Genomic DNA, 18,647 nt, shown 5'->3' on the forward strand with positions numbered 1-18,647 from the left:
TATTGTGATTCCTACAAGCTGCTGATAATTACTCCAGAAGACATGATATTACATATAGTAGGCTGTTACTTGCTGCACTATTTTCTTTAACAGTGACATCAAGGGAAACATGCAGTTTAAATTCACACACAAAAACTTAAACACACGCATTGCTGGTAGTGAATTTACCATTGACCGGAATAAGTAATCTGTGTCTTGGTGCATTCATCTGGATGATGTTGTTTTTCAAAACTTTCAGAAAGCTGCCAAAAATAGTGCTTGTTTCCCTATTATTTTTTAATTGCAAAATAACATATGCAGTCATGCAAAATACATGGTGTTTCTCTATCGTTTAGGGAATAGCATGAATCAAAGCTTATCTCCTTATTGTTCTGTTCTTTACAAAATGTAAATAGGAGTTTAAGATATATGATTAGATTCTCAAAAGAAAGCAGCTAGATGAGAGAGTGCACTAAAATATTCATTAACTATTTTTGAAGATTATTTGAAAAGTTATTTGCTATCATATAGCAAATTAAATTGACAAACCAGGAATACCTGCAGCCTCTGTAATCAAAACCTAATTGAACGTTATAGGATTTTTATCTCTGTCATTTTCTTATGGATGATTTTGTTTTGTAAGAAAGGGGGAAACTGCATTTCATCTTCATGCCAAAAACTTACTTTATTCCTGGCTTATTGCCAAAATAAATTCATAGAAGGGTCACCATAAAGTATTCTCCTTTAATTTACTAAATTCTGTGGAAAACATTGGAAAAAATATGTGAGAATCTTGTAAGTTTTTTCAATTTGTATCAGCTCTAGAATTAAGATTAAATTTTAATTTTTTTAAGTGACAGGTAACACAGAGAATCGTCAGATAATAGTGACTTCCAAGTACATAGCTTCCCTGCAGAATTTTCATTATTATTTTTGCTACTTGTTTTATATGTCTTACCAGAAACCCTTTAATGTATTCTCTGCAAGCCAGTTCTTAGAGTTGTTGTTTAGAATTATTTTAAATATAAAATATTCAATAAAGGGACATCAATAAAGGGACAACATGCATTGTATTTCCACTTACATATATATATAATGTGAGAAACTCAGTGTATCCAAGAACTGGCTTAGAGACAGGAAATAGCTAAATGCATGCACATTCATCGTAAATGAATAAGTGGAGAAATCCTGAACAGAAAAAAAAAGGTGTGCTGCTTCCTCTCTAGATATTATTACTGTGGTTTTGAAGTTGAACATTTACACGAGATGCTGAAAATGTGCTGCACTGTGTCCTCCTGGACGCTTTGGCAATCAACATTTTTCAACATAGGTAATGAAACCAAGAGCTTTTTCATTGGGATTATTATGTTAGGGAAGAAACTAAAGAGGAAGATAGGTGAGAGGTAGGATGCTAATCTATAATAGACAGAGAAAAACAAGACTGTCTCATAACAATAAATCCAGTTGAGGATTGCACTTAAGAAGGAAGGGCTCAATTGGAATTTTTTGTTGTATTTTCTTTTGGAAAATAATTTTTGCTCAGTTTTGCATAAAGTACACCAAAAGATGATCAGCTGAATTTGGAGCATTTTAGTTTTCTATAAACCACTTCCCTTATTAATATTTTTCTATAATGTGTTGTGAACAGTTTCCTGTGGTGAAGGTCAGGAATTAGGCAACTTTACTTCTGTCCCTATATAGCTTTAATCCCCAAACTTCATGACCAGTGTAAATCACAGAATCATACAATGTTTGGGGTTAGAAGGGACCTTAAAGATCATCTAGTTCCAAACCCCTACTATTGGCAGGAGCACCTTCCGCTTGACCAGGTTGCTGAAAGCTCCATCCAGTCTAGCCTTGAACACTTCCAGGAGTAGAGTATCCACAGTTTCTAGTGCATCCACCCATCCAGGCAACCTGTTCCAGTGCCTCATCACCCTCACAGTAAAGAACTTCTTCCTAATATCTAATCTAAATCTCCTATCCCTGCATGCCCTTGTAAAAAGTCCCTCTCCAGATTTCTTGTAGGCACGCTTTAGAGAAGGCCGGAAGGCTTAGTCTAAGGTCTCCCTGGAGTCATCTTTTCTTCAGGGTGGACAAGCCAAATTCTCTCAACCTTTCCTCATAGTAAAGGTGTTGTGCTTGAGGCTACAAATAGTAGTGAGGTAGGATATGCGACATCTTGGTTTAACATCACTATTTCCTTTGCAAACATAAATCTATATTCTGATTTAATGATACAAAACCTCATGGCATTATTTCTAATTGTTTAATACTGCAGTTTTATTAAACAGTTCCTGGGACCATTTTGTATCAAAAATAATTTATGAGAATAAGCCAGATTAAAATGTCAGTAATAGAATTTTTTTAGATGCCAACAGTCTGTGTATAAATAGGCAATGAACTATTAACATTATTAAAAGTCATGTTAAATTGAGTGACAAAAATGAGGTTTAGTCTATACTGTATTAAATTTTCATATAATGGTCATCACCCGCATATTTATTAGCCTACATTAGCAAAGAATAGAATGATCCTTTCTGCAAACTGGGAAAATATGATATCCCCATCATTTTAAAAAATAGAGCAGTATTAATAATAAAAAGTGATTTTGGACCTACAGATCTATGTTCCATCACTATTTTATCTTTTTTATTGAAACACTGATTCAGATGCAGGATTATATGAAACCCCATGGCTTGGGGGCAGAAATTTAAATATCAGTGTATACATGGGGAAAAACAAAAAGAGTTCTGAGCTAACATCTGAGTTCAACATCTTTGATTGAATGTTTAGATCACAAGGGACAGATATGAATAACCAGGCTGATGCATATTAAACTAGTTGGAACTATTTTTAAGTCAATGGTCTCGTTCCTGCTGTACTCATTAGAGGAAGAGACTAACTGATCTCATGGCCTTTAGAATGATTTGCAAAACACTTTAAATTATCATATCTTAAAATAGAAAATCTGGAAAAGAATTACATGAAGAGTTTCATATTAAACAAGTAAGAAGTAAGTGAAGGGAAAAGAATCATTCAGCATGAATTGGAAAGAGTAGGAAAAATGGAGGTGCTTCACTTACGTTAAATGATTGTATTGTATGAAAACAAAGAAGAGAAACCACACCAGAAGAAAATTAATTTGTGGGGTTTATGGAACATTTCCTATAATCTACATTAATTTAATGAGGCAGCCAACTAAACAGAGAAGTAATTAAAAGAATAGTTCTGAAGGGCTACACATTTCAGTTTTAGATGCAGCTGTGGTAACAGACATCAGGAGGCAAATGTGAATGTAGTAGTGGACACCTACACCAGACATTGTATTAAAATGAGGAAACAATGAGACAAAAGACAGCAAGGAATCACCAATCATATTGCATCACTACATCAGGCAGTGGTTAGGATTTCCTGGTAATCAGTGTGAAGATGAGAATTTTTATGTAAAAGTAGCTCTGAAATGTTTATTCACTTGACTATGTAAGAGTTAAGAAAAAGGTCAGGGCAAAGTGGAAGAGTTTAATAAACAGTGGAATTGTAACAAAGCTATAAATCCTTTAGACATGGGGGAAAAAGGAAAGGAAAGGAAAATTACAATAGGGAATAATCATAGGAAAATGCATCAGGTTTTAAACACTTTTTTAAAACCATTTGAAAAGAAACAAAAGATAGTTCATTGTGTGGAAATGGTCATCCCTGAGTGTTCAGTACTTTTCAGACATTCGATATTGAAGATAGAGGCATCTTTGGTTTGATGCAAGACAGCAATTTTTGTGTTAAAGTGTTTACTAGCTGAGGGAATAGGATAGCAAAACAGGCACAGATGTTTGTGTTTTAGTAAAAACGGTTATGTAAAGCTGGCTCATTAGTAAATATTTGTATATTCATGTGATGATATATAAAGGTTTGTAGGTTTGAGAATAATAGAGTGTATTCTGAAGAGTATCAATGTTGATTATGCAAACATTTATCCCCTGCAAGTGGAGGAACCCAACCTGGCAGGAGGATATAAAGAGCTTAGTCTTATCTTAAATTGCTACTTTAAAGTAATTTCCAAATAGAGTAAATGACCATACATGCACAAGTGTAATATTCATAAATGCAGTTTTTGAGATGTCCATATTTTCTAAAGTTAGCATTTTAAAAGTGATTATTTGGGTTATGTTTATTGATTTTTTTGTCATAAAATAGTTTTCTTTGTTTTGAATAGGGAGGCCTACCTGCAATTGCGCACTGGGTTTTACAGGACCAAACTGCAATCAGACGATCTGTGGGCATTTTTGCCAAAACGGAGGGACCTGCAGTGTCACTGCAGGGAACCAACCCCTTTGCAACTGCTTGCCTGAGTACACAGGAGACAGGTGTCAGTATTGTAAGTAATCTCCACAAACTATTAAATCTGGATTTTATTATGAAAGTTCTACAAAATGGAAGTTCAACATGAGTAGAATGATTTTTTTAAATTTCTTTTTTTTTTCCATACGTTGCTAAACTTAGTTCCAAAATTATTCATACTGACAAAGGAGTGTAATCTGATCTTTGAACAAATTTCTGCAATATCCATCTACATGTGCAGGTGAAGAAGGAGCTTTTTTAGGGGTTATTTATTCATTATTTTCATATGTACAATGGAGATTATTTTCATATGTACAAGAAAACTAATTTTGTCAGTGGGAATGAGATGATTGTGTTAAAATTTTCTACTTCAACGTATTTGTTATGTTGGTGAAATACCTAAACATAGTGAATTGATGTAGTTGGTTAAAGAATTTCTCTGGTATCCTTATCTTTGCAGACCAACACATGTCCTGAACTACTACCTTACCTTTCACTTCTATTTCTAACCCCAGTAAGCAGTACCCAGTAAGCAGTATATTGACAGCTACTTTGAATTTCACACCTCTATATTCCTTCATCTTGTTCCATCAGTGATCACCTTGAGTATGGTTTCTGCTCCATCCTGGTATTGAAAGTCAGGATTTCTTAGTAGTATTCTTCTTTCATTCTCAAGATTCTGTCCTCTGCAGCTGAAGCTCTCCTAGTTCTTCATTACAATGACACATCACTCTCTTCTCATTGAGATAGTTATTCAAAACTTTCCATGCCTTCAGAAAAGTTCTTCTCACTTTTTAGAATTTTCTTTAATTTTTTACTTCTTTTACAGAGGAGGAGAAAAAGATTATCAACCAAGCCTTCTGTTCTTATTCCATTTATCTTTCTTTTCTCTCCCATGCATTCTCTTAGTGAGGATCACTATTAGTTTTTTCAGTAATTCAAGACATTTGAACATAATCCTGAGTTTCTTCTTTTGGCCACTGATTTCAAAATTACAGTTTGTCTTCCTCACATCTCTTCAACATGATGACTCACTAGCAACCTGTCGTGGTTTAAGCCCAGCTGGTAACTCAGAACCACGCAGCTGCTTGCTCACTTCCCCCAGCACCCCCCAGTTCTTCCTTTCCCTGCTCTCGGAGTGTTGTGTTTTAAACCCAGTCAGGTAATTCGTTCACTCACTTCCCCCCCTTTCTTGCCCTCCCCCTGCTCCCGGAGGGACGGAGAGGAGAATCGAAAAGAATGCAACTCCCACAGGTTGAGATAAGAACAGTTTAGTAACTAAGGTATAACACAAATCACTACTGCTACCACCAGTGATAATAATGATAAAGGAAATAACAAGGGAAGAGAATACAACACCTCAGCACCAGCTGACCGATAACTCGCCCCCCAAGCCCGACCAAGCTCCAACCGATACCTCCTCCAACCCTGCAGTCTCCTAGCCCTTCCGGCTAACTCCCAGTTACATCCTGGGCATGACGTGCTGTGGTATGGAATACCTCTTTGGTCAGTTTGGGTCAGGTGTCCTGTCTCTACTTCCTCCCGGCTTCCGCTCCTCCCTGGCAGAGCATGAGGCTCACAAAGTCCTTGGCCAAACCAAAACATCACTATCAGCTCTTTTCCCAGGCCGAAAGTCGAAACACAGCACTGCACCAGCTACCAAGAAGGAGAAAAATGACTGCTACTGCTGAACCCAGGACACAGAGGGACTGGGAGGAGAATTGAAAGAATGTAACTCCCACAGGTTGACATAAGAACAGTCCAGTAACTAAGTTATAACACAAATCACTGCTGCTACCACCAATAATAATAATGGTAAGGGAAATACCAAGGGAAGAGAATACCACCCACGGACCGATACCCAGCATGACCCGAGCAGTGATCTGGGCCTTCCGGGTAACTGCCCCCAGTTTATATATTGGGCATGACATGCTGTGGTATGGAATAACCCTTTGGTTAGTTTGGGTCAGGTGTCCTGTCTCTGCTTCCTCCTGGTTTCAATTCCTCCCTGACAGAAAGAGACTCAGAAAGTCCTTGGTTGGAGTAAACATTACAAAGCAACAACTAAAAACATTAGTGTTATCAGTGCTGTTCCCAGGCTGAAAGTCAAAAAACATAGCAGTACGCTAGCTACTAAGAAGGAGAAAAATGACTGCTACTGCTGAACCCAGGACACAACCCTAACCTAAACCAGAATATTTTTCTGAGGTCATAATCATATTTTAATCTTATTTTTGCTATTCCTGCTTTGCTTTGACTATAACACTCTAAAATAAAGGACTGGCATACTGCTTGTTATAGAATAGAATAGTAAATGTAAAAGCCATCATTTGTGCATAATTCAGTGAATATGATGAAGATGAAGAAGGCTGGATTTAAGCAAAATAGAAGCAAAATCAGCTAATATAAACATCTGGTTTAGAGTTATCTACAAGATGCAAAAAGTATTTAGTTTGATGGTCTGTCTGTCAAACAAGGAAAGGGTTAGTATATCTTAAATAGGATTTGTAGTGAAGTAAATTGAATGTATAGGTTGGGAGACTATGAAATATATTGAAACCTTTGAATGGAAAACCAGCCATAATTGTGATTCTCTCCCATTTGGTATTAAACAAACTGCGTAGATCCACAAATAACTATCTGCAAACACAACTGGGTATTTGAAAACCATATAGTACGTAAATCATGCAGAGGCACACAGATTAAGAAAAAATATTTCCTTGAGGATTATCCAAAACAAACAAACAAAAAAATTGTTCCTACTTGAATGCTCCTGCAAATATTTTATTTATTTATTTATTTGAAGAATTCATCTAAATGTAAATTTGGGGGGTGGGGTGGGGGTGTGTAAGTTTTGTAGACATTATGGGTTATTTTTTTATATATTACTAGAACGTAATGAAATTTTAATATGTGGATAAATGAATACAAAAACTGTTTCAAAATACTGTTTCTGTTTCAGTTTAGCATAGTGCTGTTAATGGTAATGTGATTGAATCAGAAGATTGTTATTCACCCTATTAACATTGCTCTGCTTTTCTTGTCAGTAGTCTTTATAATATGTGGAATGATGCCATAAATGGTTAGACATCTAGAAGGAAAGAAATACAATCTCTTATGAGTTTATCCTTCTGTTTAACTTCACAGGACTACATCATTTAATATATTATGTGTCTATGCAGTATTCTTGACTCTTGTAGTTGCCAGTGAGCCACCAGCTTAATTTATCATTCTGGTTTTATTAGAGTACCTTTTAAAAAAGAAAAATGAGGTATTTTTTCTATTATAATCTTTAATGTCTTTTAGTAATTAGCTTTCATGTTGCTTGTAGATGTTTGCCACCATTATTGTGTGAATTCTGAATCATGTACCATTTCTGATGATGGAAGTGTAGAATGTGTCTGTCCAGTACGATTTGAAGGTCCAAAATGTGAAGTGGATAAATGTATCAGATGTCATGGGGGACACTGCATAATAAACAAGGACAGTAATGATATAGTATGCAAGTAAGTCAGAGTGTGTGTGTGATTGTGTTCAAAATCATATATTTAATAGTAATTATATTGCATTATCCTTTGAATCTCATACACAATGGCTAGCTCCTGAACTGTTCACATCAGAACAGTTCCTTTTCTTGGTGACTCCCCATGCAAAACCCTCTGGTTCCTACTTTTTTGAACCAACTTTTGGAGCACTTCTCACTGGAGGAAGCATATTGTAGCAAAATACTGAATGGGTCTTCACTTGGAAAAACTGAAGTCTTTTAAGTTAACAGCCAAGTTTTACCAGACTCTCGAAATTTGTTCATTCTGTGTTGCCTATGACAGTGATTGAAATAGATTTTATGCTAATGAAAACATGTAGTAAGATGTACTTCTATATTGCTGAGTGATTATTTTGTATAATAATAATTCATTTTCATAAAAGGAAGGAGAAAAATTTTTTTTTGTAATAAGCTTGCTGCCTGGAACTTCTCAAAGTGGAAGCCTAGAATTCTTGCAATCGGTAGATCTTGCACACATCACAAAATCACTATTTTTGTATATAGATAATATAGTAATATAGTGTGTATATATATATATATATACACTAGTATATAGTATATAGTATATAGCTTCACCAGATTAATAAAATACTGATTGTTATTTGTTTGGTTTTTTTTTAACCATGGCAGTTGCACTAATGGAAAGATTGCCTCTACCTGTCAGTTGTGTGATGGCTACTGTTACAATGGTGGTACATGTCAACTGGATCCAGAGACAAATATACCTGTCTGTCTGTGAGTATCCTGAATTGCTCATTAAAGTATTTGAGTGCCAAAAAAATAACAAGATTATTAGGCATGTTCCTGTATTTTTTCTCCCTCCAGGATGTATAATGGGCTGGTTGTAGTCATAACTTACTGTACTTTTTCTAGCTAGTTCTATTACCTATAATTCGTTTAACTTTTTGCAATATGTTGTATACTGAAAGATATAACTAAGGTATGTATTTTGATGCATGTAGATACAAAGATACATCTTTTAAGACTTACAGTAATTTCAGGCCAGATCTAAAGCCCGTATAGGCATTTGTTCCAGAACAGAATATGGAGGTACAGGATGGCTTATTGCCCTGCTTTTCAAAGGTGGATTAAGTCTTTTCTCCTCTAAAGATGGTCAGAGGAGGGGGCAATACACTCCTGATGGCTAGGAAATAGGAAGAATAATGTCAGTGTTAATTTCCATTATGGGTCTGAGGATATGCTTATATATATCTCGTGTTTCTGCCCTAACCTTCACACTGCTCACAGTAGCTTGGCTGTTCTGGGGTAAGATTGCTCTCTTTTTGCAGCACGGTTGAAAGAATATTTCAGGATGCTTTTCTTAAACCCAGACATCAAATACCAACGGAAATGTGATTCTGTAGACTATACACAGTGAAATACCATTTTAAGAGGTAGAAAAGCATACATTCTAGTCCTTTCTTGAGAGCTATGGTGTGTCTTGTTTTCCAGATGCTAAATATAAAATGCAGAAGTAGCCATTGTAGCAAGAAATTAGTTTCTTTCCTGCTCTAAGTTACACTGAGCTACCTAGTCATAATCCTTGTTGGTTTTTTTTTCTTTACTTTTGCCTAATAAACATTATGATCATTTCTGCACTGCTGGAAAGCTTCATTGTTGAATAGTCTTCCACTTCTCAGAAAAACCTGGAGGTCAGAGCATCCTCCAGGAAGGTCTGAGGTGTTGCAAGAGAGAGTTAGACTTGAGTGTCTTATTTCCAGGGTCACATAAGTAAGCTATTGTCCAAAGGGATCTGGCATTACAACTTTGTAAATACAGATACAGATACAGCCATCCCTTCCTTTTGTTGATGTGTATGAGGTAGGTGATTTTAAAAGAGAGCGCTTGTTGCATTCAGACTCTTAGGGAAGTTAGAGAAATGCCTAGATTTTAAAGTATGACCACTGTAAAGTTGGACCAACTTTTCCTCCCTGTGAGAGCTGAAGCACTTCCAAATGTGCAAAGGGGCAAAACTGTAGTAGCTGTACTACTGTAAAGAAGTTGTCAATAGATGTTTGCAGCTTTGGGGTTAGAGACAGTTGAATGCAGTTCTACATGGCAGTCCTTATACAGCTGAAAATGCTTTCGTCGCCTATGCCTCTTTTTCATTATTATTTTGATCCAGCCCTTTTTACCTGTTCTTTGAATCTCCTTAAATGTCTTTAGTTGATGACTAGAGGCACTTAAAAATCTCAGAAAAAGGAGAATGTCACAGATGCAATATATGAAGTGCAAAGATGATGACTAAGCCTGGTGACTCATTTGTTTAAACATCTAGAATGGCTGGTTTGGAAACTTGTGATTTTTCCTTTTTCTTATAAAACTGACTTATGCTTTTTCAAATTCATATGGAACACCATAGATCTCAAGGTAAAAAAAAAAAGTTCAATACCTTAATTTGTGGGTTTACAATACATAAATGTTGCAGCATACACCAACACTCTTAACAATGCTAAGAAAAAGTTCATGAACATTTTTAAGGCCATTGCAATCTGGATCAATCAATACAAATGTATAGTACATTTACCAATAATGCTTCACATTAAGAACATTAGATTCCTGAATCCTCAATCAGTATAGGCACATTGTTTTATGAGTGATGAGCAAACTTTTCAGTACAGTCAGATTGGACCTTCTGTGAAAAAGAGTATTAATTTTGTTATCTGTGGGTGTGTGCCTGTGTATGTGTGTGTGTCTTGCCATTATATATAATGCGTTTAAATTCTGTTCAGCAAAAGGCAGAATATTTATATAGGTCTATTTTACTGAAATTCTGCAGATGCTCTGTGGGGTTTAAAAATCAGCGCTGTGACCAGAAAGTGAACCCTTGTGATTACTACTGTCAGAATGAGGGAATTTGCACTTTAACCACGTTTAATGAACCGAGATGCAAGTAGGTTTAACCTTCCACTTAATGCTGCACATTCTGTGACATCATTTCAGGCCACAGTTCATTGGTTCAAGTCATGCACATTTGCATACATTTCGCAATATATCCTTAATCTGGGGGCTCATTTCTATAATACACACTTACCCTTTGATAGTTGCATTGATGAGTTATTTAAACAAACTTTTGGAGTATTTGCATCATTGGAGGAAGAAATAAAGATCTTTACCTTTAATAAGCAAATTGAAAATACTGAAAATGCCGCTTGGCTTTTATTGTTCACATTTTAAGATATTTTACCAAGTTAATCCTACATAGCATAGGGCTTAGCAACATGTTTGGTAGTCCAAACCTGACTTCCTATTTCTTATCTGTACTGGGAACCGAACAGAAGAGCTATTTAGGTACCACTTCAGGAGTTAAGCTTGTATTCATAAGTCTCGTTCTTAACTTTATAGAAATAATACTGTAAAATAGAAATTGTTAATAAAAAATGCGAGCTACATCATAACTTTGACTTCTTCTCTGATAAAAATAAGGTATGAAATAGATATATTTGTAGGCTGTATTTCTCTAAAGGATTTTAGGCTTATTTCTTAAAGAGAAAATTTTATCCCCACCAGGGAAAGAAATAACTGTAGTCTTTGAAAATGAGAGATGTGAAATAGCAGTCTTATGAACATAGCTTTACTCAACAGTTGTGATGTAAAAGTCAGAAGTGGAATCAAGATCCAAGGACCTAGACTTGGGATAAAAAACTTGAAAAACATCTCATGTAAATGTTTGGTTTCTGAAAATATGAAATGCTCTGTGTGTGTGATGTGGTTGTCTGGTTGGTAGCAATGGCAGTGACTAGGTATAGTGAATAATCATCTTTTTTTAAAGAAAAGATTATCACAATTCCTTTGTCAGCATTCTCAAGCAATGAAACAATGATTTCAGCTATTATAAATCCATTGGAAACTAGATAAGTGTTCTGACTACTACTTAAACTTTTAAGAGTATGAAGTGGTTTGTACGGGACATGGTTGTTTGGAACAGTTTCTATCTCTGTGTATCATACTGGGATTTTCAGAATAAGGAAATGAAGAACAACTTGTTGCTTCATATGAGGTCATGTATTGCAAGTGACTTTCCTCCTTTTTATCTGACATGCTCCCTAGAAGGTAAGAGTGCAAAATTTCTTGTGATACATTCTAATAGTTAAAATAGTCTAAAACTACAGCATAGGGAATCACTTCTGAATTTTACTTGCACAATTCTTAAGTATGTGTTAACCATGTAAACATTTTTTTTTATATTTATGGATTTTTACATAAAAATACATAAAAATAATTGCGTGGAGGTTTTTCTCAATAAGAAATTTTTAGCCAATAAGGCTTAATTTCACCTGCAGCCAAGACTGACATATACTGACAATAGGATTTCAGCAAAGAATTGAATTAGGAATTTTCTCAGTAGCATTGATTTTTGGGTTTGTGGCATTGCCTGTCCTCATGTGATCTTTTGATTTGGATTAACTATATTTACTGTCAAAATGAAAACAAGTATTAAACTGAAGGATTTTAAATCTTGTTTGAATATATTACTTAGTCTTTGAATTGATAACATGAATTTTAACCTAAGAGTTTCTGTGTGAGGCCAGATGCCAACAGTGGCAAGAATTCATAGGATTTCCAGGCCCAGTGATCATTTCTTCCTACTTTTCTAACTTCATAATTGAATGAAGCATGGAGATGGATTGTTAGAATAGGAACTATGCTGAAAAGCTGTGCTGCTAAACATTTCTTCTGGATAGATGAAGTTATGTTTTTCCTTCAGACATATTTCAAGCCACTGCCCAGGACATGCATTGGTCAAGTTTGGGCTCATCTGTAGGAAGCAATGAAACAGGCTTCCAAAATCCAAGGAAAAGTATTAGCATTCTAGGACAAATTGAGACTCTTCCTTTCTGTCTGTAAGATAGAATTACACAAAAATGAAAAAAAAGAACAAGGCTTGAAGAAGACAGAACAAAAAAGGAAAAGATGGCCTTGTGCAGAAGTAGTATTAGTCTCCATTTTCTTCCTTCCAGAAAGTGAAATGCTGATATCCAAAAGAGACTATTTGTTGATAATAGTTGTGATTCCTCCCTGTGAGAAGGTTGTCTTCCACAGAAAAGATGAACAAGGAATTGCAACATTTTGAACATAGTGATTATTTGTTTACATATTGTTTATTCTTACTGTGACAGTATCCCCCATACTGCTTTTATTACACTTGTGCTATACAGTAGAGTGAATAATCCAAGCTCAAGTAAAAAGAAAAGTGGCAAAGCACATCAGCAATATAATGCCTTTCAGCAGAAATGAATGTTCCTTTCGCTTTCATCTTGCAGTTATTTGAATATAGTTTGGGATTATTTTTGTTTTTATTAAATCTGTTGTAAGGTGGAAAAGAAACAGAAGAAAAGGTGGTAAAGAAAGATTAAATTCAAGTTTCTCTTCAGTGTGAGGAAGCATTTTAGGTAAACAGAACAGAACTTGAAGTGTAAGTGGAACTTTAGTAGAAAATTAATTTCTTCACATGCAGAATATAAGCACAGGTAGAACTAGTGTTTCTGTTGTCTCTTTTGACTGATTGTTGGGTTAGTACGGCCACCACTTTTTGTTAGGAGAATCCTCCAAATTGTTTCTTTACAAAGCAAAGGTGGCTTAGAGAAAAGGAAAGAGAAGCAAATAGTTGTTTGATGGATTTGAAGACAGTTACAGTGATAGAGAGGAAGAAGTGTAACTCTGTATGTCCCAGTTTTCCTTGCCAGTCTCAGCTCAAGGTCCAGTTGTTCCCTATATCTTGTGGTTTTCTGGTGCCAAATTAGTTCTTAACTGGAGCTTGTTTATAATTTAATAATTTTTATCTACCCGATACTGGTAAGTAGAAGACATCAGGAAGAAGTGAAATAATCCCATGCTCCATGAGACTCATTGTGTCAGGGAACAGGAGACTGAAAGGTTTTTTCTAAAAGTTCTGCTCCTGTGTTAGGAGAAAGGCTTTATCCTTCCAGCCTGCATATGTGGCCATGCTATGTATGAGGTCTGTCTCTGGCCCCTGAGAGGCACATACCTAAAGGCTAACATATATTTTAACCAGTCTCTAAGGCATCAGTGGCTGATTTTTAGAAGAAATAGGAAATGGCTGAGTTTATTGTCATTTAGCAGGAACACCTGTCTCACAGCGAGATCAATTGAGAATGCTTTTTACATAATCAAGTCCTTATTCAGTAAAGACAATAGAGAATAAGGTTTATCTGTTCTAAAGGGCAATCCTAAAGCCATAATTACACAGAGGAACTGTAAGTCTGCAAGAACATGCTCTCCTTTTATCAACCTGTACTGTTAGGTTCCATTTCTATTTTGTCTTCTTATCTCAAGGATTTTCTTTTAAACTTTTTCTAAACTTGAATGTGCTAAATATTAGGTGCGCATTAGAAACAGAACTTGTGCTTTTCAGCTAACCAGTTTAGGAATGAATTACAGCCTTACTGTGTCTATAAGACATCTAAAAAGGAAGGTTTTGTGAAGTTGGTCTCTAGTTTCAAAGAATGCTTTGTCAGGTTTTAAAAGTTACAGAATATACTGTGATTTGTCTTTGGAGATAAGGTCCTACACAATATAGATTATTAATTCTTAGCATTATTTTTAGTAATATAAAGAACATTCCTCCCCCTCGTTATTATTGTCCTTCTTGCTCAGTAAGAAAGGCTGTGGGACAATGTAATATCAGAATGTTAGTATTTGAGGTACTGATCTTTTCTGAAAAATGTATGACTGAGCATATCTTTTAAAGAAGTATTATTTTACATATAGTTACTGTCTTTTAAGCATTCACATACTAAGTTTTTTAAGGGTATATTCAGTACTACTCACTAATCGTCTGGGGGTGACATGTATAAGACTAGAAGCATATGAGGGATGTCTGAATTGCTCCAGCAACTTAACAAATCCATTGAAAACAAAGTGAACAGGATAGCAGATTCAGATGGGAAATAACCTGAGTGCTTTTTGTTTCACAAACTGTCAGTTCCATCTATTCTATCAGTCTGTCATTTGTTTTAATAATTTTTATTTGCCTCTCTGTTTCCTTCTCACTTATTGCTTAACTGCATATACATTCATGCAAGAGAAGCAGGGTTTAGGGATAGATTATACCTTGTCTGATACCAATAAAGAAAGTTGGAAAAAATTTAAACCTTCAAGTACACAAGATTGTGACTGATTGTTATGTAGGCAGTGCTGTAGCAATTTCTTTAGTACAAAATATTGCCCTTTCTCACCTTTGTTTCTTTTATGCCTTCACCATAAGTACAGGTTGTCATAATTCCATCTTTGTATTACTGTGATTATTTGTTTTTGCTCATAGATGTGGTCTAGTGTATTGTTATTAGCAGCATCTGAAAATAAATGTGATCAAGTCATCACCTCCTTACAATAGGCATTATAGAAATATAATGAAGAATAGTTCTGTTACAAGTTTACAGTCAAAACCAGTAGAAGATATAAATCATATTGATCCTTCTCTAAAGCCAACTAAATTTATAGAGAGCTTTTAAATGCTCCAGTTAGCTTTTGAGCAATGCTGCATGACTATGGCTGAGGACTTTAAGGTGAAACAAGGTTACATTGTGATGGCTAATTAAAAGGACAGTAATTTATTCCTTCTTAGGTTATTTTCTGAATAGAGCTTTGTGCAATGCAGTGTGTCTACAGTTCAGAGCCTCTGTTTCCTAGGTGTCCCCAGAAAGAGAAATTCAAAGGACAGCGTATAGTGTTAAATTAGTTGCCTGAGGCTGGATGTGTTGACTGTTCTGAGGACTTCAAGTTGTGTGTGTTGTATTTCTACATTAGAACAATATCAGTTCTTCTATAATGAAGAATACGTCATCCTGCATAGTTAATTGCTCACAGTAAACAGATGCATGATTTCAAAAGCAAATTAGACAGATATCAGTGGTCTTGCAGATTAATTAAAAGGCTCATAATACAGTAGCTTGAAAGAAAGTGTAAGTTTGGTAACAGAGGAAACTGAAAAGTGAAGGCTACAGAAAAAATGAATTGTTTCATTTCTAACTGAGAATTTTGGTGGAGTAATAAGGATTAAAGACAGTAGTGAACAAATGGGGAGAGAACAAGTCATGGAACTGCTCTAAAAGTGATAAAAAGAATCTTCAACTTGCAAGTGGAGGCATGGATAAATTAGAAACAATAATTCCTGTAGGAGTGAAATAAAGTAAGAGAGATTTTCTTGTCAACTTTATTTCCAGTAGGCTGGAGAGAAACACTGTGTGCGTGTCTGTGTGGTACATAATCATGTGCGCATGTGTGCATGTTTGTCTTGGGATTTTTTAAGGAAAAGTGTATGTTCTTCTTGATGGAGGAACTTCCCTGCAGCTCATATTCCTGTGAGGCTATACCTTACTCATGACATTTCTTTTGTGTTGAAATATCTTCAAATATGAACAGTTTCTATATAAGTACATGTATGACTTGTACAGATGCTGTAAGTACATGCATAACTTGTACAGATGCTGTAAGTACATGTGAGTTCATAAGTGAATGTAAAAGTTATAGCAAACCCCTATTCAAGAAAAGGTTAAGTACATCCATGATCCAGTTGTGGACAAAAAAGAGACTTTACCATGCAATCACCTGACTGGCACTTGCTGAAGGTTGATTAGAAAAACCCACTGCAGCATAGAGCAATTGGAGCATTGAGAAGATTGCCTAGAAATAGAAAGCAATTGTAACCATGACAGGCAATATATCTTGCCATATATGTTTTCTGTATGATTTCCTGGTGTATTTAATGAGCTCCCCAAGTTTTATTACAACAGGAATTTCACAGTATTATGTTAGTTCTATGAGAGCTTTCTTTTTCAACCAGAAATACCTTTGTTATAAATGTCTTGAATTTGAAGATCTTTCATTCAGTTTGTATCTCAAACTAGTAGTAGTTCAAGAATTAAATGCACATATGTTTGAAGTGTTTGTCAAAGGAAGAGATGAGAAGACCCTGCAAAAGAGGAGTATATATATTTTTCATTGAATATTTACCAGCTAGGCTGTAATGCAGATATCCTTTGATCAAGAGTTTAAAAATGTTTTGATAAAACTTGCATACTAGCTGCGATTATGCATCACTGCTTACTTTGCCTCTGAGGAGAGAAAATCAGTTTGTCATGTACCTATTGATCCAGCCATGGTTTTGTTTTTTTTTTGCCATTTCAGTCTCTTCTTTTGCTAGGTTGCTCTCTGTATTTTCAGCTACAGTAGCAGTCATCTAGACATGTTTCATTTTTGTATATTTACTCTATGTTAATACTAATACTTGTATAGCATATGTACTGTACACATATTGCTGATAGCATGGTGTATAATGACCCTCAATGGCTTCTTTTTCTCACCTTGGGATAATAGAGGTTGAGTTGTGAATGATGATTTGTATATAGTAATGTAATGCTAAAATTAAAAATCACGTTTAAAGTCACATTTTATTTTTTCATTTATGTTGTAGCTAAATTTAAGGTTCTTTGGGTTCCTTAAAAATAATTTTTGTTTTGCCTGTTTTTGAATTATGCTGTTTTCCAATTCTTTATTTGTTGATTGCAGGGTTATCTGTATTTCTTTTTTAAGGAATGTTGTAATGTTTCAATCAAATTCCTTCACTTCATTTTCCTTATAAAGATAGCAAGTGATCTCATTAGAAAAAAATACTAAAATGTGGTCTGTTTATGTATAAAATAATTATGGAAAAGTTATTGTTATTATTTGAAAATAAATAGTCCCTACCATGTAGGAGAAGGTACTAGATGGGCTATTGATCAAAGTTGGGGTGTTTTTTCTGGACTTCCATTGTTATGAAAGTTCTTCATCTATTTGAAGTTTTACTGTGGATATAACTATATAATATCATCTCCCTGTATGAAGAAAGCATGCTTCCAAAAGTGCTGCTAAATCTAATATGAGGGGTATTTTAGTGATTTGGTTTAGTGTAAGGATTTTGTCAGTCGGTTTCATCCTACAGATTTTTTTGAGGAAAAGGGGATTATATTGTTTTCTGTCTTTCAATGCAAATTAGTACAGATACTAAATAACTATAATCCAGATGTTCTCTTCTCCTGTCTTACAAATAGTTGTAATGGTAATGATGTGTTCCAGTCAAATTTTAGTGTAAGTGTTCATAAAATAGTGAGGCTGGGTATTTTCATTAAGATGTTTTTCTCTGTATTACTGTCTGTTCTGTGACTAAAAAGAAAAACAAAGTTAGGAAATTACTTTGTATAATGAAGAAATATCATTTATAGGTAAGAAACATTTTCAATTCCCCTTCCACCTCTATTTTGTAACGGCTGTTTCACAGATTTAGTTATACTTCTAGAATAATCTTTCAATGCTGCCTTCTATCTTTTTTTTTGTACATACTGGTGTATTGAGTTGTCTACAAAAGCACTTTTAACTGCTTATTATGTCTCCTATATTATATTTTTATGACAATGCCTGTGGGAAAAAAAGGGAAAAAAAAAATCAAAAAATTGCACACTGCCTCTTCACTATTTTTTTTTCTGTTTGTTCAGACATTTCATAGTCAACTGGTTCCTTTTGGTCAAGTGCCCAGGTAATTGAGTTTTAAGGGTTTCAGTGCACTGATGTGTAAGGGTTGTACAAAAATAGAGGAGAGAGACATTTTCTCGCATAAATAAGTTCTGTAACAACAGCATGATCAGTCTCTGGAATGTAAACATATTAATTCTAAATATTCCTCATTACAAGTGGGACACCTTCCTCATTTTGGTTTCAAATATTTTAAATTTCTCTCTTTGTAATATTGTTTCCTCAAATAAATAATTCCTGTCACAAAGGCATT

At 35.0% G+C, this 18,647-nt stretch overlaps 1 protein-coding gene across 1 annotated transcript in view; it reads left to right on the forward strand.

Moving 5' to 3' along the window:
- The window catches only part of LRP1B (LDL receptor related protein 1B), a 781,126-nt gene that overhangs the window by 750,542 nt on the left and 11,937 nt on the right, over window positions 1-18,647 (forward strand). The window contains exons 83-86 of the mRNA XM_057401813.1: window positions 4,193-4,354; window positions 7,649-7,823; window positions 8,492-8,596; window positions 10,641-10,754. Coding sequence (XP_057257796.1) covers window positions 4,193-4,354; window positions 7,649-7,823; window positions 8,492-8,596; window positions 10,641-10,754 — 556 coding nt within the window. The remainder of the gene's footprint in view (window positions 1-4,192; window positions 4,355-7,648; window positions 7,824-8,491; window positions 8,597-10,640; window positions 10,755-18,647) is intronic.

This window comes from Pezoporus wallicus, unplaced genomic scaffold (assembly GCF_028554395.1).
Source record: "Pezoporus wallicus isolate ANWC-B61680 ecotype Strahan unplaced genomic scaffold, APGP_CSIRO_Pwel_v1 contig_865, whole genome shotgun sequence".
Taxonomy (NCBI): Eukaryota; Metazoa; Chordata; class Aves; order Psittaciformes; family Psittacidae; genus Pezoporus; species Pezoporus wallicus.